Source organism: Aythya fuligula, chromosome 9, assembly GCF_009819795.1.
Source record: "Aythya fuligula isolate bAytFul2 chromosome 9, bAytFul2.pri, whole genome shotgun sequence".
NCBI lineage: Eukaryota > Metazoa > Chordata > Aves > Anseriformes > Anatidae > Aythya > Aythya fuligula.
In genome coordinates this window covers 9,852,317-9,878,747 of record NC_045567.1, presented here as the reverse complement: position 1 = coordinate 9,878,747, position 26,431 = coordinate 9,852,317, and the positions used below count along the sequence as shown (strand labels likewise).

General features: G+C 38.8%; 1 protein-coding gene across 6 annotated transcripts in view; it reads right to left on the bottom strand.

Moving 5' to 3' along the window:
- STAG1 (stromal antigen 1) overlaps nucleotides 1–26,431 on the bottom strand; it is a 177,924-nt gene that overhangs the window by 119,858 nt on the left and 31,635 nt on the right. For 3 of the 6 annotated variants that reach the window (XM_032193436.1, XM_032193432.1, XM_032193433.1), the window contains exons 2-4: nucleotides 20,840–20,971; nucleotides 14,224–14,326; nucleotides 4,645–4,824 (exon numbers count right to left, since the gene is read on the bottom strand). In XM_032193436.1, the coding sequence (XP_032049327.1) occupies nucleotides 4,645–4,824; nucleotides 14,224–14,326; nucleotides 20,840–20,868 (312 nt within the window). In that variant the 5' untranslated portion in view covers nucleotides 20,869–20,971. Of the gene's footprint in view, nucleotides 1–4,644; nucleotides 4,825–14,223; nucleotides 14,327–20,839; nucleotides 20,990–26,431 lie in introns of those variants that run through there. The other 3 variants (XM_032193437.1, XM_032193435.1, XM_032193434.1) reach the window with 2 other exon arrangements.

Below are 26,431 nucleotides of genomic sequence, written 5' to 3'. Positions count from 1 at the left end.
TGACTTGACACAGGAACTGGTGCAATTCCACAGCCTGACCTGTGCAAGGAGGTAGTTTACAGACCATATTGGTCTATTTCTGCCCCAAATGTTATATATATCCAAAGCTATTAGAACAGTAAAGGATATACCCTATTAACAAGATATATAAGCCACATCAGCTTTCTGGAAGAACTGATTATCTTACCTATCTTGTACAAGTTGTCAAATCTAAAAGCGATAGGAGAAGATACTGGAGGTACTGGGAATTCCCATCAGAAAACTATTTTGGATACAGATGTTGGTAACTGTAACTATTCTAAACCTAATACTAAAAGGAACTGGCAATCATGCAGTATGATGCTAGTGCATACAGAACAACAACAAAAAAAGCGCTGCTGAAAGCTTTGCCTGCTTTCCCTCTCTGTTACTATTTCCAACAGATCAAACACGTAATTGTAAGGGATGCATACCCTTTATTTTTGCAGGTATTGATTTTGAAGTCCACAGTCTGCAACAAAGGCAGGTGGATAAACGCTGAAAATCAGTATTGTACTGAAAGTACTGTTAACGTTTCGGAAATATTTTAAATTAGTATTAGTGACATGTTTTAATCCTTTTGGATAAGCAACTGAGTGGAAAGAAAAGGTCTCGTGATGTTCCTCCTGCTCATGAAAGTTCATGCTCATGACCTTTCTAGCCAGTAAATGAGCGTCACAGTTAGCCAGCTTGAGCCCAGCAGGTGTGAGGAAGAAATAATGTGTGAAGAACTGAAACTAGGAAACCAAGAGAACTTCCTCATGGGACAGGGTAAGCTTACCCTGCTACAAGTGCAACTAAACTGGAACAGGGAGAGCATCTCAAAGTACTCAAGTGTGCCCAGATGGGCAGACAAGAAGAGCAAGGACTGAGGTATATTCTTGACTTCTGGTGAGACAAAGAACCAGTAGCACAATGAAAAATTCCCTTTCAGTGTGCCAGAAAGCTCTCTTTGGATACAGATCCTAAATGCACATTGCCATATAGTGGAACCATATTTACTCTGAACCATGTCTAACTCTAAACCACAGTATCTTTTATTAGCCGAGCATAGGCAGAGGGTTCAAATATTTCAAAAATCAACATCTAAATTGACGTTTGCAGTTTACTGCAGATAAGGACGACTGGCTATGCACATAATACAGAGTAATCTCGGCATAGATCTGTTCAGGTTTGGGTATCAAATACCTTGTATGATTACTGATGATTATCTCCGATTTTCTGGGGGAGGCACAAATCTCCTTTGCACACAAGAAAGCAAAATGCTATTACGCTTGTTTTGACCAACACCGAAGTACAAACTTTATTACAGCTAATTGGACATAATTAACTCTCAAGAAATTTTCAGATTGAAGCCTAAACAAAATCTGCAACCATCACATGCTCTTTACTTCACTGCTGCCTTAACACCAGGGTCAGAGACCAGTACATAAGCGCCTACGAAAGGTTAAGCTACGAGTCAGCCTCTGCACTGGGGCTCAGCTGCAGGAGTGGAGATTCATCCATGCCCTTCATTCCCACCAGGGTAAGCTCAGGCAGTTCAGCACATGAGAAATGATGATACAGTCTGCTCTGCCTGCAGAAGTTTAGAGTGGGGAAATATACTGGATATAGCTGTGTCCATAAAAACATTCAAGGTGCAAAAAAGAGACAAATGACAAAAAGCAGAAAAGTGTCATTAATTCCCTAACAAAGAAAAATGTGTGTCTAAAAAGCTCTGCAAACAATCTTAACGGACTAAAGAACAGTACCAGCAGAAAACAGGAAGGTAGGTAGGTCATATTGCACTACATACGGAGAGAGCTGCCAACAGAAAATCTTCCAAAGCAACCAACTACACAATAGGTTACAGAACAAACTTTTTAAAAGTGCCAACAATCCAATGCTAGGTTAACGTGGATATCAGACTGATTTACAGAGTTCATGTGAGACTTAGCTTGGATACAACTAACACTTCATAACAGAAGCAAAGATTTACATGCAAAGAGCAGCTTTGAAGTTACGTGTACTTGAAAAACAAGATATTAACGTTACTTTGTTTCCCTGGAAGAACCAAACAGCAGTAATCCTGAAGAGAGGTAAATGAACCCTGCGATAAGAACCAGAATACAGGACAAACTTAAAAGAAATGAGAGTTGAATTCAGCTACAGGCTTCCATGAGCTGGCAATACAAAGGTAGAAAAATCTAACAACTAAAATATATTCTGAGAGCACACAGCTGGAGCAGATAGGTCAGGAATGAAAGCATGTTAAGGAAAAATTTCAAATAATCTCTAAATATATTAATTGAACTTTTCTGTTTTTCATTGCTGGAAGCAAACTTAAGTGCACTACAGAAAAAAGTAGGTTCATGTTACAGGGAAATAACTGAATATCAACAAAAAAGAGGTTCTAACAAATGTAAATATAATTTATTTGAAAATTGGCAATACTGACAAAATTGCTAAAATTGGCCAGAAAAAAACCTGCATCAAAACTATGAGTAAGAAAAATGCCAAGCATTCCTAATTGTTAAATAAAAATCCCTAAGCTAATAAGGAAAACAAAAAATATAAAGATGCTAATAAACTTGGTTTATAGAACCTTTGTTTCAATGTGGGATTATCATCCAGAAGTTCAAGTTAAAAATAATTTCATCACATGGTAATTGCATCTTGCTTCCCACTACACGGGTCTGTCAATTTCTTTATTTTTTAGCAATAGTACATTTTTTGAAGGTACACAAGTGGCACATACTCTTGAACTTAGGATTATGATTGCTAAATATGGCCCTAAAAATGGGGCATTTATGCCCCAAGCCTTCAAATAGACTTGCCTACTCTTTTACTATTTGTTTACATGTTAGGAACGGCTTCCAAAGAGCTATTTACTTCTTTCTCATCTGAGCAAGATGTAGGCTAAGGGCATTTTAAGCATGCGTATGCACATGTATATATAGGGGTGTGTGTGTTTATGTATATATCTGTACACAAATCGTACTTTTTTCAAAACAACTCCTTTGAATTCAGTTCAACTTGAATTCCAAAGGTTTCTTACTACAAACATGCAGGCTATTTCTTTTAAGAAATTCATTTGTGGAAGACTTCTGTTGGCATCTCTTTTGAAATAGATGAAATGTATCAAAGTCAATTCCACACACGTACTCAGTCATCAAATATCAAAGCAATCACACATTCCTTCTCATTTGGCACCTGCAAATATCAATAACTCTAAGACAAACATACTACGTAAAGCATAATATATGTTCGGTACTGCAGTAAAACCAGAAAATAGACTCCAGATGTTTCCTCAAATCCTGCCAAAAATAAAATTTGAAAATGTGTCGAAAACCAAGGAAAGTTGGAAACCCCAATATAAAACATGTACGAAGAAGAGGCACAAAGAATCTGTAGCTTTGTTAGCAGTAAATTTGTTCTGTCTTCACCTAGTAGATAAGAAGGGTCAATCCTTTGTAACTGTAAAAACAGCCACTATGAAGAACAAAATTACTGATATTTTCTTCCTATTTATTAGTACTTTAAAACTACATCTCAGATTTGAGGATCAGAGAAAATATTCCATAGCTGGAACTCATGTGGAAAACTACATTAGTCCTAGGTTTTATGCTACACCAAAAGCAACATTAAGAATGGTACTTTGCTCCTAATTTTCCTAATTTATAATTTTGCTCATGTTAGTTGGCACCGCGTAAGCAAAACATACGAACTGATATTGCATGATTCCCTTTTGTTGAAATGCAAAGTAAAAGAAGTTTGCTTAAACAACCCTTCAGTAGGAACCACTGTTGGCTTTTAACTGCAATGGGTTATTGGTATTCTGGGCCCATGTTTCTCCTTTGAGTGCCAAAACCAAATAGCTGAAGCACAGTAACTTAAAAAAGCATACAAATACTGTCAGAAACAATCATCTATAGAGGTTCTTCAGATGGGACTCATCTGGCCCAATAAATGCTTTAAGACCTCAGTAACTGATCAAAACTTAAAACGAGTAAGAAACACCTCCAGAGGCAGTTCAATATAACTATCTTAGATATTTATCTTATAATGAAAAATTCGCCCTCAGGGTGTGTCCATCTTTATCTTTGTCCCTCAGCCACAGAGGAAGTCTAGGCAACTTGTTTAGCCTTCATCTGTAGCTCTGGTGGGAAACAGCAAGAATGCAAGCTGCAGTGTGAAATACTCAAAAGTGCTTCAGCCAGCAGCTATTTTGGGGGAAAAAAAGAAAAAAGGGGAAAAAAAGAAAGAAAACTTTGTATCCATTAATAGTATCATCTTATACTTTTTCTTCCTGTAAAACATATTACAGGCTATCATTTAATGGACTGCTTAATACCAACATGTATTTACAATTTGAAAGCAATGGACAAAATAATGGAGAATTCAACTGAAATACATGACTTTTCTGATCTGTCTCGTTTTTCAGAAATATGTGGCAGTCCCCAACTCAATGACAGCACATTCTGTTCTTTATCATATACAGACTAAGATAATGTTAAACATGAAATTCTACTGGACCAATATAGCTTGTGAAAAAAAGCCAACTGTTTACAAAAGCATAGCTCAGAATGAACTCCTACAGTTGGGGTACGCTGAATGATGAAAGTGTAACACAATTAGTTATTTTACCTGCATAGCACTCTTCCCCAGCTTAACCACCTCAAACAAAGTGACAGGGTCCCCTTCTCCATTCTGCTGAGGGTGGCCATTAGCTCTTCCACGACTTGCTCCTCTGGCTCCAGCCTCCAAACGACCTTTGTCTCCTGGAGACTTCCGAGGTTTCTTAGCGGCAGACTGGGCAAAGAAAACCAGCAGAGTGAAAAAAAAAATTTATTATAGCTGTGACATCTGACATCACTCAAAAGTGTCTCTATAAATCATATACATATATTACACATATATTTACACGCTCACACATATAAATACACGTGGATATCACAGAATAAGTCAGTCTGAAAGGGATCTCAGGTCTCCAGTCTGACCTCTGGCAAGGTCAAAGCAATGTCAGCTATGAAATGCAACCATGTTGATTACGGCTTTATCCAGGCAGGTACATGTATTTTTAATTATCACTACTCACTGAGAAACAACTTTAAAGCTACAGTCAAGGAATTCAACACTGCTGAATTCCCAGTGTTGAAGTACCAGTTCACATCAATATCCATATTAGTATTAATCAACACAAACAGACAGTTGACAGCATGACTAGATATACATATATGAATGGCAGCAAATTACAGACAAGACAGAAAAAGTGTTTTCTGTTGGCAAACAAAGTAAATTTTCAGAATATATAATTAACTTCGGAAGACAACAAGTAATTTATGAAACATACACTTGTCCTGTTAACAGCCTATTTCTGTATTTAAGTAGACATAGAAATTTTATAACAAAGATTCAACTCCTCAGTTCCAGTAAAATTAAATAACTAAACTTACAATCAAATTTAACAGATCATAATAATAGCCCCTTTCTTGCTTTAAAATTTGGAGTTAAACATTTTCCTTGGGAAACTAAATTATTCAATGTAAACTTTTTCCAGATTCTTCAAGCTCATAATCAGATGCTATAGATTGCACTTGTGATAGGTCACACAGTGAATATTTTGTTTTGAATTTAAGTCACTTTTTGCAAAAAAAAATCAGTTTTGGGGGAAGAAGAGGGGAAGGTGAGATTCCTGCTACAATCTTATGTCTAAAATCTTTTTTTTCTCCTACTGCAAGGCAGACGAAAGCAAAAGGTGCCACAGAACAATGAAGCTATTTTGAGGAATTATGTTAAAGAAAACATGCAAGCAACTCTACAATTGTACAGTATCCTCATGGTACCATTTACCTTGACCACCCTATCACCCAGTTTCCATTAAAGCTTTTAGAAAAGAATGTGAAGTCAGCATTTTTGGTTGCATCTTCCAACTGCAGACATGTTACAAATTTTCCCGCAGAGGAAAGGAATCTCCTTGCTGGAAGACAGCCAGTAGAAGACAAAGAGGTACCCTAGCCTTGACCTTGCCCTAAAACTGTCGCTGCCAGTGGGGACAGGGAGATAAAGAAAAGGGCAAGGTGGAGCACAACTGCTTCTTGCAAATACTCAGTTAAGGATTTGCATACAAATGCAAGATGGAAAGCTTAAAATAATGGGAGAATCTCTATAAAAAGTTTTGTGGATAACATCTGTATTTATGAGTAGAAGAATATGAGATCTCTGCCAATTATTGTTTTGCAAAGTTGCCTTTACCAGCACGAAAGCTATCAATAAATACATGGAATGTTTGAGCTCTACCAAGCTCTGAAGAGACACACAATCACTATTTAATAAATAAATAAATAAATAAATAAATAAAAAGTTGTTTAACTTAGATTTTGATTAGATAGTAGGAAGAAATTCTTCACCCAGAGGGTGGTGAGGCCCAGGCCCAGGCTGCCCAGAGCAGCTGTGGCTGCCCCATCCCTGGCAGTGCCCAAGGCCGGGCTGGGTGGGGCTGGGGGCAGCCTGGGCTGGCGGGAGGGGGCCCTGCCCAGAGCAGGGGGCTGGAGCCAGGTGGGCTTTGAGGTCCCTTCCAACCTAAACCTATGATTCCATTTGGGAATGTATAATCCACCTGTTCACTCAATGTGGGTGACAATAAGCTATAAGCACTTAAACTAGCTAGAAGTACCGCTAAATGAAAGCAGGAAGGCAAGCTGATGCCCTCTTCAGATGCTAATACAAGCCAGAAGTGCCTTCTGTACTCAGTTCCCCTCAAAATGAAATTCAAAGGGTGATGTTAAATACTTCAAGGATTAAGGGAAAAGAGATAGGAGATCGAAGGATATGTGAAATGCACACGCTGAGGATGCCAAACACAGGTAGTCCTGCATCTCGAAAGAGAGAGACCCTTGCATTCACAGGTTAGGGTGGTCCTTCAGCTCAACCCAAAAAAGACAGACCTTGAATGCCACAAAGAGCTTCAGAAAAGAAACAGCCCTGCACAAAGGTAAGCCTGGCTCCAGTAAACCTGTCAGACTATCACTGACAGGTATAAAATACAGCATTTCATAAGATCAAACAAAGAAGAGTGACATTAAGTCCCCTCTCCTGAGGATCCACCAAACGGTCCTCAAGATATGGGAAAAACAGAGCCCTGTGTTTTCTAATAGGAGCAACAATGCTGCTTACTGCTTGCCACTTCTCACCCTTTCAGCCCTGTGAGAAGCCAGAAATTGCTGCCTTCTACCTAAAGCCCTCTTAAGCCCACAGGCACCCACAATGTTTTGTTGTTGTCTGCTTGCTTTTTCATTTTAAGTATCCGTCAGAATCCCAAGATAAGTAAGATCTGATTGCTCTCCAGACTCAAAATTGTTATCTGTTTATAACAGGGATCCCTGAAAAAGTCATGGAAAAGACAACCTTGTTTGCTGTATTGTATCTAGATGCATTAATAAATCCTTCTAATGATTTTCATATTCCAGGCATCTGCTGCAATGGCAGAGCAGACACTGCTGAAGTGAATTAAGACTTCCAGAGGGAGGAGGAATAAAGAAGCAAGGCAAGGAAAGCAGGCTGGAGGCTTCAATCTCACACTGAGAAAGGTGCTGCTGGGGGGCATTAAATCCCCGCTTTCTCTTTGAGATCCAGGACAGAGTCAGACCAGTGGCAGGGTCCAAGTGGACTGTGTGTGTGTGTGAGATCTGAACTAGGGTCTCCCCACAAAGACCAGAAGAAATCCTATCTTTGTCTTTTCTAACTTATTTAAACTATTCTAAGACCAAGTTCTACAGCTCAACCTACACAGAGTACTTTACATTGTAATGTCCATTATTCTACCAAAACAATTTCCAGGAACATGGACATTAGCTTCATTTTCATACAGATAAGTTGAAGTGACTTTGTTCATGCTCACAACCAGGACATTGTTCCAAGTAATTCTTGTCAGAGATCAGCCTTGAATAGGTGAAAGCCTCCAAATTACAGCCACATGAAAACAGAACTTATTATTTTTCAGATTTGTAAATTAGACTCAACTGACAGCAAATAAGGCTGAGAATTTATCCACATAAGCATTAGGAAATTCAGAAGTTCCAGAATGTGCAAGAAGAAACTTTAAAATGACCATACTGATGACCAGAGTTTAACTGTTGTTTTATGGTATAAACGAAATGAAGAAGAAACAAAATACGTATCTAGACTGTAATTAAACTGATATTGTGAAAATTCAGAATTGTGTAATACGTTAGCTAGATAATACCTTTCATTTAATGTCTTTAAAATAATTCTGAAGGGAAAAAAGTGACCCACATTTGTAAAAACAAGCAATAGAGTGAACGTTAACTTATACACTAAATAAAACCAAAAAACAGCGGTTTGACATTTTCCATTAACAGGGCCCAAGTTGATCTGATGTACTTCAGGAAGAAATAAAGGTAGTTAAAGCGTTGCAGGTCATTAATTTCACCTGTCTTCCCCCTCCAGTAATGGCCTATATGTGCATTCACATAATCACATAGTATGTAATAAGTCATTTAAAGCAACACCCCCTTTCTTAAGATAGCTGGAAGAAACTTTTTAACCTTCCACTTGAGTAAGACTGAAGAACTTGCCTCTCAAAGGCACCATCATCTTGAGAGGCCTCTGCATTGTAACACAGTATTAAGCAGAAGAGTCTCAGGTAATGTCTGAGCTCATTCCAAATGAATACTGATTTAAAAAAAAAAAAAAAAAGGCAGCTCGTGAACATTTCATAACATTATCATGGTTATCCAGGAAGAAGTTACTGGATTCCAGCAGTCTGCCTTTTGAACATCTTCATCACAGAAAGAAACAAGGTTTTTTTTTTGTGAAAAACCTCATCCTGCAAATAAAAACAGATCCAGGGCCCCTAACACCCAGTGCACACAGACCTGCTTCAGCCATGCAGGCAGATCTATTCAACTCCAGTTTTAAGGGACAGACCTAAAATATCAGGCAAGCAAGCTGAAACAAGACATCTCTGATGCACATCACACTAAGCCATAAACCTCGACTACTGTGAAAATAACTACTTCTAAGAATATTCCTTCCTACTATTAATCAGGATGTGTGATTTGGAACTAGGAGAGAAAGTCAATCCTCTGGGGTATTTATCATCCGTAACACAAGACTCATTAACGTTGAGTCTGCTGCAAAGTTAAAATTTTACATATGAAAACAAATATAAGGTATTGTAGTCCCTCTCCTCCATACAATAAATAAATAAATAAATAAATAAAAAGCAAAACTGCACCGTCTGTGCTGGGGACAAAAGCATCAAAAGTGCCTTGCTCCACCTTGCCTCAGAAAGGAGCATAAGGAGATGAGTTAGTTGGAGAAAGCCATGCAGCAGCTTCCATGACTATGAGATGAGCCACACACCAGCTGAGATCTCAGAATTGCCCCCTCTGGGACAGACTGATGTTTCTTCTTATGCTCCAAGTCAAACAGGCTAACCTCTAGCTACTCCTTCTGCAAAATACAATAGCTGAAATATAGTCACGGGTCTCTCTCACTTCCTCCAACCTCCAAGAGCTATTCCAAGGTCCTGGGGAGGTAAGACCAGGTAGGTTAATGTAAAACAATATAAAGCATGACAATGTAATTGACCAGCCCTCTAAGAGAGCACTGATCCAAGAGAGGAGGCAAAAAACGATAAATGAGTAACTGATCTGAGCCTCAGCTCACTATGGTGAAAGAAGCACTGGGGTTCCAAATCCCCTTCCTAGAAGAGAAGAGAGCATCCATTCCCGTGTATTTCAATAATGCAGCAGCCAGAAAAGACATTATACAGCTGATGTTACTCAGCAACTCCAAGCAGAGGGCTGCCATACATCACTCCCTGAATACACAGCACACAATTCGCTAAATATGTATCCAGATGGTATGCTCAGATACAGCTTCATGGAAATATATGCACCAATACATCCCACTGACTGGACAGGTTCACCTCCCAGCCAATTGCTCCACAAGCATCTGCTCTACATGCTTGGATGTTTAGAAGTAGACATGTGCAAGGGGGAGGCTGGCCCCAGCCACCGTCAGTGCTAGAACAGGACACGGTGCAACTCCTGCTGCATTCACTGCATGGTTTGGTGAATTTGGGACAATCAGGTTACATTACAAGAGTTACTCTGAAGGACCAAGATGCTAATGTCTTTGCAAGCCACTTGTCTAGTACACTCAGTGAAGTAGACTAAACTCATTCAAACAGAGTAGACTCACTAGAACAGTAACTAGAGAACTAGGGGGGCAACACAGAAAGAAGCATTTTCAGGATGGAAAGGTTCCCCAATTCATTCAGGTTCTCTCTGAACTGGAAAGTTCTTTACTATGAATGGTGAATTCTCAAATGAGGTCTACCTCCTTACAGAAGTCTCACATTTGCAATGAGAAAATCTCTTTCTCTGGAAAAAGAAGCCTGTTAAAAAGCTCCATCTTTCTAATAAAAGACAAGTCCATTCTACAACACTACCTCCTCGATCTTTTTAAAATAAATACATATATTGACAGAGTGCATTGTGTGCAGCTCTGTAAGAGAACAACACAGCTAGGGAAAATGGCACAGAAGAGTAAACTCTCTTTCCAAAAGAGGTCAATACATTTATGGCAGATGTGTTACTGTAGCTGCAATGGCCTAAGGACATAAGCAAGTCAACAGTTGTGTGCAGAGATTCAATAATCTTATTTGACCATCATATTTTAGAGGAGAAAAAAAAAGAAAAAAAAAAAAAACACAAAACCCATTAGTGCCTTCAGGCACAGAAATCTTTAACATTACAAAAATGAAAAACAAAGCTAAGAATCAGCTGAGAAGAACAGCTCTAAATAATTTGTTGTATACCTAAGAGTGAAGGTGGGCAACATCCATGGAGAATATAAAAGTCATGTTAGCAGATGGAGGAGTGGGGAGAAATGTTAGAGCTGTACCTCCTGTGACAAATTCACCTGTGGAATGTGGACAGGATTGCAACAAGGATGGGCTCACAATGTGGAGGAGGAAAAGTGAAAATACATTGTTTGCAAAACCAATGCTTCATCTAAGTCCGTGATTTTCAGTATTCAATAATGTTATAAATGTAAATGCATAGAACTAGTCTCTCAAAGGTACCTGCATTTCTCCTCAAGGATAGCAGAGATTGAGTGGCTTATTCCTTTTCAGCCCTTTTTTTTTTTTTTTTAATAGTAGGTTCTTATTTATTCTTTTCCTTCTTTTCCATTACTGCAGTATCATCTATGGATACAATTATGGATCCAAACATATGCATCTACTGTCAAGCCACCCAAAAAATAACAAAAAGACTGAATTTATGGATGAGGGGAGAGTAGTAGATGTCAGTTACCTCAATGTTAGAAATGCTGTTAACAGTCTCTCACAACATTCTTGTATTCAAGTTGGGAAGTTGTGATCCAGACGGGCAGACGAGACAACTAGATGGGTGGACAACTGGTTAACTGCTGGGCTCAGAGGTTAACAGATCAACCTTCACCCAGATGCTGGCCATAAAGGAGTACAACAGAAGTCTGTGATGAAACGTGCCCCACTTCACATCTTTATCAGATAGCCTAACAGTATGAAAAATCGACTCCTGTCAAGCGTGCAGATGGCAGGGAACTGGCAAGAAGACCACTCACTGATAGCAAGGTCCAGCCTGAAGGGCTAGGCTAACAGCGCACCCAAAATTCAGCATGGACAAAGACCTGCCCCTGGCAGAAGAACAAATCTTTGCACCAACACAGGCTGGGGACTGACGAGTTGGGGAACAGCTCTGTGGAAAATGACACTGGGTTCATGGCAGACAGGAGACAGCAGCGTGCCCTGGCAAGCAAAGGCCATCGATATCCTGGGCTGCACAAACAGGAACACAGCCAGTACACCAAGGAAAGGTATTGTCCCTTTCTACTCTGCACTTGTTAGCCCATAGCTGGAATACTGTGACAAGTTTCAGCCCCACGCAAGAGAAACACTGATAAACTAGAATAAGTTCAGCAGCAGGCTGTCAATACAGGCAGGGGGCACTTCCCCATGAGGCTTTATTGCAGCAGTATACCATAGGAGGGCAAGTGACAACAGTCAAGAACTGAAACAAGAAAGTTTCTGATCAGCTAAAAGGAGGCTTTTCACCACAAGGAAAGTCAAGAAATGAAACAGGGTGCTCAGAGAGGCTGTACAGCATGCAGCCCCAGAGGTTTACAAAACCAGACCAGAAGAGGTCCAGGCAGGGTGTTGTGATCCTGCTTCGAGCAGGTTAGAAATGTCCCTCCCACCCTGAATGATTCCATGATTGACCATCACTGTTGCTCTCCTCTGAACCTCTTCCAGGCCCAGTATAAACTTATTGAGATTTTGGGTTGGAGGTAGAAAGGGCGGAATAACGAAACGAGAATTAGGGAAAGTATTCCATAGTTGGGCAAGCCAGAGTTATAAAAAGGATGCAGTATTATTTATTTTCTACTGTCTTCCTTGGCTTTAACATTGGATGTGCTTTTTTGACTCAGATTAAACATTAATATGATGCTTCTGTGTCATCTTGCTCCTTGGCAGTAAAAGTCAGCTCACAGCCCATCATTCTGGGTGAGTAATGACTGTTTCCCCTGTATTTTCAACACTTACCAATCATGTACACTTAATGAGACTGGAGTTGTTCTACACGTAATAAGCAAAGTCTCCTGTAGAAACTTGATAACTGGACCAGGAGACTGCTTCAGTGAGTATTCCCAAAGGAGCAATTAATAAGCTCAAAGAGAAGGATGAGGAATGCCTTTTGTAACATTCATCTTCCATTTCCAGTGAATATGAAAGGAGTATAAAATACTACCCACTTTGCTTTAATTCCTAGACTAACAAACTTCTGGGTTAGCAATCAGGTTACACCACTGTCTTTTTCTTTTTTCCCCTCCTTCAATTGGATTATCAAAAATTGGTAAGTTTACCGGTGAGATATTCTTAACAATTTCTGATTTCACCCTTTGCTTACAGGGTGTGTAAACAGAACCTGTTCTCTTTACATCTTTCTTGTTAAGACAAAGTGAGCATATATGTCCATCTGACGAAGAAGACAGGGCCCCAGGGGAAACCCTGTTCAAAAGACTCCAGAAAGGAATAAAACTTGCATGGAAAAAAATAGCATTTAAATGTCCACTCCCACATTCCAGAAACTGTGAAGCACCAAACTGGAAGCCAGTATGATGGAGAAACTTGCTCCAGCGTCGCCAGCTTGCTTGAGTAGAACGCATGCTTCTGTCCAAGAATTTAGATGGATGCTTTAAGGACAAAAACCAAACATGTACAAACAATCTCTAAGTGCTGTGTAGACATTCATACTGGGAAGTATACTTGTAGACAAACACCCTGACGAGAATCAAAACAATTAACAGCAAACACACGAATTCCCACCAAAAATCTCATTCCTTATTGTGTACTTCAAGTGATACAATCAAACAAGAACTGCATTTCATGACCTTGAACTGAAGCAAATGAGCACAAGACAAAACAAAACTTCTGTATTTTCCAATTATGTAACATTTCATAAAATAAATGAAAATAGAAGACAAATCCACCTTAATACTATGCATACTAGGGAATTGTTTCAGCATGCTCCCATTCATGGGCCAGCAACAGACAAAGACAACTGAAGAAAAGCATTCTGTTAGTAAATTTAGACAGCAGAATTGAGGACTAATTCCCATTTTATGTTAGATAAAAAGTTGAAGCTCCCCATCTTTATGTAGGACATCACGCATGTCAATTACATAAATTATTAAGATGTGTTAATGGATCTTCTGAGACATTATATTAGTACTATGCTGAAACTCTTCCATTCACATTAAGAGATTATCAGTTACAAAGAGGATAGCTCAAGGGTCAATTGTCACTTGAAGAAGGCCATTACAACTTCCAAAACAAAGTGGTCATGTTCACTGAGATTCTTCTCATGTCTGGAAGAATGTTGTAATATGACAACAGCAACAAAATTGCAGTGTTCATGTACATACCTGGTAAAAGAAAAAAGCTACAATGATCTCATTTTATGTCCCTTTTTAATCACTTCAAACAGTTATATTTCAGTCTGATAAATATTTCATACTAGAAGTCTTCATAAAGTTTGACATAGGACTCATTAAAAGCCTATTTATGTGACCACAAGATGATTAGATGAAAAACAGTTTGCAGTCAATTTTAAATAGATGCATAACAAAACAAAACTAAATTACACATACTGGAGGCCTGCCAGGACGGCCCCTTTTTCTTTTTCCTTTGACTTCTGTTTCTTCAAGCTCACTGCCAGCATCTGAATGTGCAGTAGTTTCATTTGTAGAATCCCTAGGGGGGAAAAATACTAGATAAATTAAAATGATTTGAAATCAACAAGTAATCTATAACTGACTGATTAAATATTTAGTCCTAAGCCAAGAAGAAAAAAAATTCAGCATTAAAAGTTTTGCCACATTTATTCTACAAGCTAAGGAATTAAGCGATGCTAGCCCTGGCAAAAAGCCTTACCTTTTTTATAGGCTGGAATGTCATTTTATGGACTGAAAGTTATTTAAATTAACAGCTTCTTTTGAAACCAAGTTGCACTTCAAAAACTGGCTATATTAAACAGCAAGCTCAACATATCCATCCCACATAATGTATTCAATAGTATCAACTTTCTTTTGCTCTTGTTAACTACTTTTGAGCTGCTTTAAGGTCATGAGAAAGCAATCGGGTGTCTGATCCAGCCACCACACCATTAGAACAGTTACACAGGTTCCCACTAGGGTTAAATCGTGGTTTTAGTCACACTTCAAGACAATGCCATTGTGCAGCTGTTAATAAAGAAAGGATTAACACTGACCAGGAGGCTTAAACCAGAAAACTCACTTCAATCTTAAGACATTTAAGATTCTTGTGGTTAGAAAAACATTTTCACTTGTACAGCGATAAAAATAAATAAATATTCAGGCTATTAGCAGAGAAACCCATATAATTTTTTAATCATTTCCATTTTAGACTAAGGCTGTACTAAGTAGGGGAGAAATATTATCTCAAAATTCTTCAATTTTCTCCCTGTAAGCCAGGTCCAAAGGTACTGCCTTCAGAACAGGCTTGGCTGCTTGAAGAATCCCAGCTTTTGAGTGATCTTCTGAGGCATTAAAGTTTGCCCAAGAGGAGCCCACAAGCAAAACCATTCGTTACTGATGTGCCTAATTTCTACTATGCCAGACCATGAGAGACTGCTAGATCTGCGAGGTCTCCATAAATGGAATAACTGTAATAATGTGCTAGCTTACTCAACGACTGGTGAAGTCTAGTTCTAATCATAGAATTCCTTAAAGCCAATATAATTTCCTTGAACTAAAAGGAGTTCAATTGCTTTAAAACTTGTGTAAGGGAAAGGAAAAAAAAATCACGCCTATTCCATTATACTGTGTAGCCTCATATACAACAGAGGGCATTGGGTAATCTGGTTTACAGAAACCGAGAAGCTTCAGCAAGCCATGATCTACACACATCTTCCACTTTTTCTTAAAATACACAAAGGAGGAATACTTCACAAATTCGCTGCATCACCAAGAAAGCTATTTAGTAATGCAGAAAGATGCGAACATCATTATATTAGAATCAAGAATCTTCTGAAACTTCTCTTTAGTGAAATTACTGTATTCTTCTAGGTGTCCTTCTAGCATTTTAAGGCATTATTTTCCAACCTTTTCCAATTTGCAACCACAAAAAGACCTAGGTGTGTACATAATCCTTCATAAAAGCTAGAATGCAATTATCTGCTTTTCTGAAAGTAACATCCACAGAATGCTCTACATATCCCAGAAGTCCACGCACCCTAGATTAAAATCAAGCAATATTCAAGCACATTGGAGTTTCCAAGCTATATGCTTTTACAACAGTATTTCTACAAAATACTTAAGATGTAGCTTGGTTGTGATGATTTTTAGAGAAGTAACTTTACTGCTTCATAATATATGAAATCTGGAAAACTCAATACTGAACTATGAATTTAAAAAATAAATGAAACCAAATTAAAAAAAAAAAAACAGTTCAAAATGACTTGGTTAAATAGTGTCACTGATGAAGAGCAATGCAGCAAAGATGTCTATGTGGATGGATGTATCCAGCCTTTGCTCAAAGACCAGCCATCACACTGCAACTTAATTTGCCAAAAACACATATTGCCTCACAATGACAGCTTTTTCTAAAAAACAGACAAACAAGAACACTTCTCAATACAGCCGTGAGGAACCCCTATAAAAATATCTGCTGCTTTCTACTGCTGCAGATAAATTAAAACATTCACTCTTGCTCTCTATAGAAAAAACGAACTGCTCCCCAATCTACAGAGAGCCCTACTGCAAAAGTTTCAGGCGTGGCGCAGTCCCAGCAATGTTCACATTTCTGTGTAAATGTCATAGATTTGCTAGCTTGTAAAAATCACACCCCTAATATCATCAAGACAAATATTTTTCTCTATTAAAACCAGATTCAGCAGAGTACCTCAACAAATGGTTGTAACACTTCCCCTGCAGCTCTGAGCTATATAAACAAATTAATCAAACCATACTACTTTGCCTGCATCTAGTCCATGGACAGCTTGATTTTGCTACACCCTGTGAGTAGGTCTTGCACAATCTACTGAGATTTGTATACTTAGCAGTTGAAATTTCAATCACTTCAGGACTCTGCATACGGAAGGAACATTTGAATAATTAACAACCTTCTCTTCTTTTTCTTAAGCAGAGTGTTGTCTTAAACCCCATAGGCAGACTTCTCTAATTTTCCTGTCAAAATACCTCTGGTTCACTGGAAGCCCTTTTGGAAAGGCTCAATAAATCACTAAGGGGAAGTTTCATGTCATCTAACTTTTACATGTATACATTGCACATAACAGAAAATTTTAAGGTGCAATATACCTCATGCTAAGGTCAGTGTCCAAAATAGGTCAGACAGTTTATGCTTTTAAAATTTTCTTTCCTCTCCACTGATGGTAAGATGATCTAGACAAACATCTCAAATACAAATGTCCAAAATTAATCAAGCTTAATCTCACCCTAATAATACCTGAGGCAAAGAGGTCATCTCCTCCTGCAGAGCGTAAGTTTGTTCTCCCTTTACTCCTTACAAAATAATAAGCAAATCATGTTATTTGGGAAGAGGAGAGAGGATAAGGACAATCTACGGTCCTTGGCTGACTTAACACTAAAACACCTGCAGCATTTCAAGAAGCAGGGAGTTCTTCTTGAACCATGCAGCTCCTGGGCAAAACAGCCCTTGCACTGAGGCTGAGTTCCATTGGTGTGGGGAGAACCGCTTCTCGCTCCTGTCAAAGACTGCACTGGATACACACAGGCAGCCCCCTTCCTTCTTATTTCTGAATTCAGGGGAGGAGCGAAGCATCTCTTAACTGCTTGCAGTTCTGTCAGGTTTTTAACACTTACTGAGAAGAGCATCTGGCCAGCATCCATCTCCCTCATTCCCTACACATATTATAAGGCTGCTAGGAAGCAATTTTTCTGATGGCAGTCATCCACATCTTAATAGACCAGAATTATCCTATCCTTATTTCATGTGTGACTAGTAACCTGAGAGGAAAACTTAGGCCTCACCACAATATATCCTTCATCTTTTCTGAAGCTGTTGGGATGGAAATTTACACTCTTTGCTGGGTTAAAAACTGGTTGGATGGCCAGGCCCCGAGAGAGTGGTGGTGAGCAGAGTGAAACCCAGCTGTTGACTGGTCACCAGTGGTATTCCCCAGGGGTCAGTGTTGGGGCCCATCCTCTTTAACATCTTCATTGATGACTTGGAGGAGGGAATTGAAGAGCCTGAGACACAAAACCTGTGGGGAGCAGCTGAGGGAGCTGGGGTTGTTTAGTCTGGAGAATAGGTGGCTCAGGGGAGACCTCGATGCTCTCTGCAATTGCCTGAAAGGAAGCTGTGGGGAGCTGGGGGTTGGCCTCTTCTCACAGGTAACCAGTGATAGGACCAGGGGATGGCCTCAAGCTGTGCAAGGGGAGGTTTACATTGGAAATTAGGAGGTATTTCTTCTCAGAGAGAGTAGTCAGGCATTGGAACGGGGTGCTCAGAGAGGTGATTGAGTCACCATCCCTGGAGGTGTTCAAGGAAATGTTGGACTTGGCACTTAGGGACATTATTTAGTGGGTGATAGTAGGGGGATGGTTGGACCAGATGATCTTGGAGGTCTTTTCCAACCTCTATGATTCTATGAAAGTTAACTTGGCCTAAGGAGACCTGCACCATGAAAGAGGAGGAGAGGTGGTAGTGCCAAAGGCTAAGCCCTTCCTCTGCAAAACACCTTTGAACATGGTAGAGACATAAGAGAACTTTCAAGAGTGTGAGAAGACGTACAAGAATAAGGTGAGCAGAGAAAGCAGATACATCATAAGTCCTTTTAGGAACTCAGGTATACTCTGCTTTTCTTTCTGGTTTCTGCAGTGGCTCAGGGATCCTAGAACAGCTGGCTGTAACTCCAGGATTCCCCCTAAATCCTCCAGGTATTATTCTGAAGTTATAATAGCAAGTCATTGAAACTATATGGTAATGAAGAATTAACAGGTTACTGGGCAGGCCCTTGCTGTCATGCTTCTGAAGAACGTATTTCCATTTACTTAGTCAATGTCATGTCTCTACAAAATAAATCAATTGAATTAAATTTACCTTCTACTATTACATAAAGTCTTTGCTACAGAACTCATACCATGACCTTAAAAAAAATCACACCAAAAACTTACACTAGTTTTAGGAAATAAAAACAGTTTTATAAGCTTTTTATATGTTGTTGAGGTGTCTCAAGATTCTGGCAGAGATAAAATCATAAATTGCTACCACCAGACTCAGCCCTGAGAAGAAAAGCATTCATGAAGAAAAATGGCTAAATGCACGGGCTCATGAATCATGGATGAATCAGCTCTCATGGTTGATCTTCAAAATCTAAAGAAGAACATGCCTCACAGCAAATGAGTCATCCCACTGAGACAAGACTCGTAACAGTCTGTCACCCAGGTCAAATAAACCAGACAGTTGTGGGTTTTCTTCTCCTGTATCTGAAACACCAATAATTCTGTTACGTGTAATTCTGTCCTCATGGCATTCTGAAGCCACTTCTACAAATCCAGAAAAATGGAAGATTTCTACTTTGGTGTTCCCTCAAAGGGAAGAATATGGGAAGGAATAAGTGACACAGCTCTAAGTAAAGTGTATCAATAACAAATTGACATTAAGACTCTGTTTAAATGGGATAGCCTTAAAGGGTTTTTTTGTTTTTAAGTTGCATAATATTGGTGGGCTTAAAATCTTCTGATTGAAGAGAATGCCAAACTGCCTCATGTTTTTCAGCTGTTATGCTGAGTTATGGGATCCATTAATATGCATTTTATAACTTAAAATTCCACAAAATTTCATTCACTTCTTAAAGCCATCTGGATTCTTGAAGTGGGAATGGGAATACCCCTTTCCCATCATTACAATGACAGAAACTAACAGCTTTTCATCCTTAGCACATTTCACAAGCACACTTTTATTCTTGTAATGCAGAACATCTAGAAAATATTATACGTTAAAATGTTTTCTCAGGCTATCCTACAAGCTCACCAGCAGCCCCCCCCCAACAGAGGTATCCATGCCAGTCATCCCCATTTTCAGCCACCTGCTCACCCACAGGAATTAACCTATGTCAGAAAAAGGTTTTAAAGACACTGGAAATTAAGGCAATATTGTGCATGCTATTATTAAGGGCAGTGAAATAACTTTACAATTGTCCAAACATTCAAATTCTTACAGAAATTACAGAAAGGGACTTGAATGTCTGGCACATCACTCAACAAAACCTCAGCTCTTTTACACTCTGTAATTGCCATTTGCATAGTTCGTTCCCAACAACGTATGGTTAACATTACAGAGTTACCAGCCGCAGGGCGGCAGCGCTGTGAGGAGAGGCCAGTTCTGTAACAGCTGCCCCACAGCTCTGCCATCCAGCAAGGCCGGTGGCACCGCTGTGGGAGCGGGGTTCAAAAAGGGCAGCAAAGTGCAAACAGAAGGGAGAAAGTGCTGTGGCACCAGGCCGGGGGCAAGGCACGAGCGACAGCCGATGCTCACCATCCAAAGCTGTTTTAACTGGCAAATTATTTTTTCCCAAGTTGAGTCTGTTTTGCCCATGTCATTACCTGCTAAGTGATCTCCCTCTCAATCTCTAGGCTTAGACATCTTCTGTGTCCTGAGGGAAGGCTGAGGAGGAGTGTGAAAGCACAGCTGGCAAAGGCCAACCCACCACATCACATAAAGCTCCATTTTGCTCCTTTCTAAAATTCCTTTCTCAGCTATGCAGCTCTCATGATCGACTGCCACTCCATGCTCCCCAGCAGTTCAGGTACAGTGACATTCCCATGTGTATAAGCTTTTCATTTCCCAACATGACTAACACATGCTAACACTGCTTGCTCTCTCCAATTGCAGAAGCCACAGACTTATTCCACAATAAATACAGCTTATTGTAAGGAAGTATACAACAGGAATACACAAATATGATCAATTATAACAAAAAAAAATCCTATTTTCAAAATGTTACAACATTCAGAAGCATAAAAGTAGCAAATACTTGCTTTTGCTTTTCACAAAATAAAATCTCCATGTAAAGAAACATCTTTTAAAGAAAGCGTTTATTTATTTATTTATAGTTTTTCAGCATACAACACACAAGACCTGGAACAGTCACATTAATCTACTCTTCTCAAGCTGACACTTTATCCTCATACTCAGCTTACTACTCACTTCTATCTTTCGAAAGCTGAAAAATTCAAATACATAAAGAAAAAGAATACTCACTGTAGTACTGGCAAATCTGAAGTAATCATTTTTGCAGCACTCTTGAAAGTAAGAGCTACATAGAACTTCTTCTCAAAGTTATAAGACAACTACTTGTAAACCTCTTTCATGAAACAAACGTCAAAGCTCAGTCTGTAAAAAAGAAAAAAAAAGAGAAAAAAGCATTAGCTGCAATTTCCAAATAGCCATACATTGAATAAAACACTATAAACAGAAATTTTGAATTCAACTTTGAATTGTCATCACTATTAGACCACCTGAAATTTTGAATAAATGTCCCCAGGACACCTTAATGATATTCTTGCACTCAGTTTTTACAATTTTGCTTAGGCAACTTTACATGTTTTTTTTTTTTTTTAAATCTATTTTTTTTCTTTTTGATTACACAAAGTATTGTATTACCACACGCTTATTTACTGTAGCTAATGTAAAAATACAAACAGAACTCTGAGAAAGTTTAAATAAACAAGAAAAATATACAAGCATAAGCAACCATAAAGCCTGGGATAATAAAAATTTAAGGAATCTATTTTCTACTCACACAATAGACTAAACTTGAAAGAAGAAAAGTTTGTTTCATAAGAAACAATCCTTTTTTAAGGTTTTGAATGAAGACTAAAGACCTGCACCAAAAATGTACAAGCTTTCATTTAGGCACAACAACAAACTGGTGTAAAGTAGTGCTCCTGATAGTATCTCTCTTAATGGAACTACACCTATCCAACCACACTAGCAGGTTCACCGTTTTATGTGACTGCATTTCAGGGAAGCTAAGTCAGAAGCTGAAGTGTCTAGCCGCAATAGGAAATATTTTAATTTAATGAAACCAAAGTTTTAAGTTTAAACAATAAAATAGACTGCATCCATGCTACCTCTAGACCCACTGGTAAAATCTCTACCTGGAAGACTAATCAAGGAGTTGACAGGTGTGCTAATCTTAAAAATACAACATACAGCTGCTATCCTCCTTTTCCAGAAAATGCAAGTTCTGGAGAAACTAAAATAATTTGTTTCCTCCCCCCCCCTCCTTTTACAGATCTTGTGGTAATATGAACAGTTACATGGTGCACTACAGTTGAATAATGGTAATTACCAAGAATTTATCTTGGCTGCCTTTAAAAAAATAATCAAACACTGTATATTTTAAATCTCTATTATTCAAGTCCTTAATTTCTTCTCACCAGGCAGTCCTTTCTGTGCTCTAGCAGTTTTGCACAAGACAGAGCAGGAAAATCAAGCCAGAAAGAGGTAATGTAACTAGCACCAAACAATATCTAAATAAAACTGCACCAGTGTAAGCAAAACAGGACAACATGTAAAGTATTATTTTCCATCCTACTATATATACACATCAGTTTTTATTTACCAAAAACTTAAGCATACAATGTGAACAGACTTTTTTTTTTGCCTCTGGTTGTTACAGTTCCAATTTGACTCACAGATGCCTACAACTACTTCTGCCAGTACTTACTACTACATGTTATAAACAGTTTTACATTACAGCTTACTTAAAGTATCTCATCACTGTGACAGCACATCAGGTACTCCATGATTTATATGCATTTTTGTCTGGAAAAGTCAGTCCTTTTTAGTAATACCTTCCCTTTATTTAAAGCAGACTAAATATGTTTTTAGGATTCGCACACAAGCACACATGCACATACTCTTGCATGTGTTAACTGGACTTCAGAGGATCTTCTTCTATCTGTCTTGTATCTTCAGTTTGCCTTCAATTCTAACAGGGTATTAGTCATTCAACTCAATCTCCCAAAGAAGTTCAACAAAATTCTAATGCATTTCCTGTGCAATATTTTACACAGGCATATAATGCGTTCTGGACAGCTGCTATGTGGAGGGTTTTTTGTTGTTGTTTTTGTTGTTAAGTTTTCCTTTTCAACTTAGTTATCACCCTCAACAACTGTTGTGCTTTACATGCTCAGGCAGTAACTAGAAGTGCTTTCAACACATGAGAGAAAGTGTACTTGCTCAGCTATAACTTACTCAAAAAGTACAATCCTGGCCTAAAAGAAAGCATGGAATTAAGGGTATAAAAAGCCCCAAGGAGAAGAGGTGAGCTCTTTCACTCAGAAGTGACTGAGGAACCAAGAAAGCTGGACCCACAGCCTCAACACAGTGGAAATGGAAAATGAGCTGACATCAAGGCAACTGCAAGGTCCTCTGGTATGTTCTCAAAGTCCTTATGCTGAACGGGAAAAAAAAATCTATATGTAGTAGATGCAGACTTGGACAGCTAGAAAATAGTGAAGTTGTCCTTCTAACATCTTTTGTTTGAATAAAAGCAAGTTTCAAAGGCAGTTAACAAGTGTTAAGCCAAAGACTGAGAAATACAAGAACTGTCAGCGCTGAAAAGCTGAGAAAGGAACGTCTCAGAGCCAAAAGCTCAAACCAAGGAGTCATCACAATCCTGCCCACTTCATGGAACTGATCAGAAGTGGAGTCTGACACTGCATGGAATACCACCACCCCATGACACAGTCCGAGTCAGCTGTATCCTTCATGCCTATCACATACAGTTGTGCTGGCTGTTGTTCTGGATATGTTCTTTCTTCCTCAGCTGAAGCTTGGAAACCCTTACAGTCTGCTTTACAACTTCATACAATGACAAAACTCCTCTGACATCAAAGAAACACCACCAGTTGTTTCCAAAATTCAGTTTTTAATTATCACCCATGTTGCTTCAGGTTGGTCTGGAAATAAAATTTAAGTTCCTGCAATGGCTAATGAAAAGCTCTATGAGTTTGGAATAGAGTTCTCAATTTAGTATTGCAATTAAAATCCAACAATTGTGAAAAAATCCTTGATCATTATAGAATATACAATTGTGTTTTCTCTGGTTTTAATAAAAGAAACACCTCTTCTTAATGACGTTCTTATGAACTTGTCAAATTCTCCCCCTTTTTGTCTTATTCAGTCATATAAAGCCATTTATACAAACTCTTGAAAGCTTAAGACAAGATTCCTGTTTTGTCACCTCTTTCCTATCACATTGTGGAAGGAAGAAGAGGAGGAGAAGAGTAAGGGAGGAACCCATCAGACTTTCACTTTAGGGATTATTTATCACAAACATGACGCTGTTAAACAAGTCCTAATAAATTGCAGCCAACTGCTTCTATTCGAGGCATTTTTCAAGATACAATGCCTTCTCTCAATCCCAGTTTTAATCATCTTAGCACGTTTGCAGCTTTTTGAACCTGCACATCTGGATTCTAAGATGACATCAATTTATGCTGGCATAGCTACAAATGACCAATAAAGGGGTATGAAGGAGAGAGTAGAAGAGACCATTCAGCTGAAGCATACATTGGAGAAACAAGTCAACTATCCCCTTTTTCACTTCTATTTTTTTAATATATGTACAATAACCAAAGCTGAAACAATGACCATTATATAGAATTGCTTATTTGAAAAGAAAAAAAGAAAAACAACACAACCTTTTCCTGTAAGTTATCATTTTTATGCTAATTTTTCTTCGATATGTATTTCATAACGAGCTTAGCTTTAAGAAAAGCTTTGCAATTTTACAAGTCTGACACATGTATTCTGCAAACAGTTGCTCTAGGTTCTTCTAACATGAAGTTACCCCCCATGGTCGTTACATTATTTGCCCCTGACATGAACCTGAAAGCAGATGGATTTGATTGTTGCTTGGAGCAAGTTCAACTGACCTATGTACCTACATGCCATACACCTGAAACCAAAACTTGAAACAAAAACACAAACAAGTAATTACTAAATTCAGTAATGAGTTACATGATTATTTATTCCATCACCTAGAAGATACACAAAATAAAAGACAACTGGTATTTGACTGACTCCATTTTTCAAAACCCTTTCCTTCGTTGACCAAGTGACTTTGTCCCAACCAAGCACAAAAGATATCTATACTCCTTCTAACGGTGCAGTATCTTCTACTATTGAAATGCTAATGTCCCCACATCATAACTTCATTTTAATTTCATTTTCCATTTAAAATGACTTTGCTTTCTCTCTCGATGCTTCCTGTTACATCTCTTCTTGCAGGTTTAAAATTGATAAAGCAGAACCCTTCTCGACGCCATTAAGGTCTGAAGGAAACTCAAGAGCTCCAAACTTCTTGCTTGTGCAGATGAGAAGCTATAACACACGATGGCAAGCCATGACATAGCACCATAAAAAAGACCTATAAAACTCAAGTTTTTCATATTTAGAGACAAGATTTGTCCCCTCAGTAATCCCACCCAACAGCAGCATTTGACAGCTAGTAACAGGCCTGCATCAGCAGCAAATGACAATCCTGTTAGAAGGTAGCATGCTGCACATTGAAGCAGAACTCCAAGAGCTTTGATCAACAAGGTGAGAGAGCAAAGAGGATCTTGCAGGCAGGCAGATAAATTCTAGCCTTTTATTGCTTCATCCAGCGCCATGCATGGCCTTGAGCACATTGCTTAAATCCTTCCTGCTCAGCTATCCCATCTGCAAAGTGACAATAATAGTTAGGAATCGAAAGTGTAAATTCTAAATCCGGAGGAACTAAAAAAAAAGTTGACAAGAACTAACCCAATGCATTTGTAAAAGCGTAAGCTTGATTTCTGCTGCAGGTTTGGAACTTTAATTTGTTAACCCTGCAGCCACATAAGCTGAAAGCAAAACTAAATGACCTCTTTCACAGCCCTGACTCTGAAAATTAGTATTACAATTTAAAGCCAAACAACATAATGCTTATTTAGCTTACCTTTAAGATTATTTCATTGTCTAAAATGTGTATGCCAAAGACCAAAAGTCTAAGTGGTAGAAAAACACCAAGCACCGGCAAGTTCTTTCAGTAGTCAAAGCACACAGCAAGCTCAGCTGCTGTGTGGTCTGCAACCTTCTGAAATGGTTTTCCCAAAAATAAAGACCCGGGGGTCCTGGTAGACGACAACTCGAAGGCAAGCCAGCAATGTGCCCTTGCTGCAAAGGCCAACAGCATCTCCTGGGCTGCACTGTGCCACACGCTACCAGCACATCATGGGTGGTGATCCTTCTTCTCTACCCAGAGCCAGGGAGACACATGGGCAGCTCCATATCCAGCGCTGTGCTCTCCAGTACAACAGAGACAGGGACGTTTGGTTTTGCAGCAAAGAAACAGCTTTGAAGAGTGTAGCATACAGTTTGGTTATAGGTCTTTCAGGAGGGCAACATCAGAACACCAAGTTGAAGGTAGGTAATTTGTTTTTCCTTGGATAACTTCAATAGGAAATTAATGAATAAAATGAAAAAATGGAAGTGGGCTCAAAAAGCTAATGGACAGCTGAGAAAAGTGAAATCAAAACCAACACAAAATTAAAGTGTTCAGTAGATGTCCATTACCATTGACTGAGATTTCTTACTCCCCCTTCCTTCTTTAAAGACATTTCCAGATGTGTTACACATAAATGCAGGAACAAAAATAATCTAGTGGCAACCCCTAGCTGTCCATTTAACTTCACATTCAATTTCCGTTGTCTCCTCAGTTTATCTACAGTTTCACCAATGTGTAGAACTGACTCTAAACAACGTGCAGAACAGCTGCTGCTACTTCCTCTCACCAAATGCTTTTAGCCTGGAGATGTC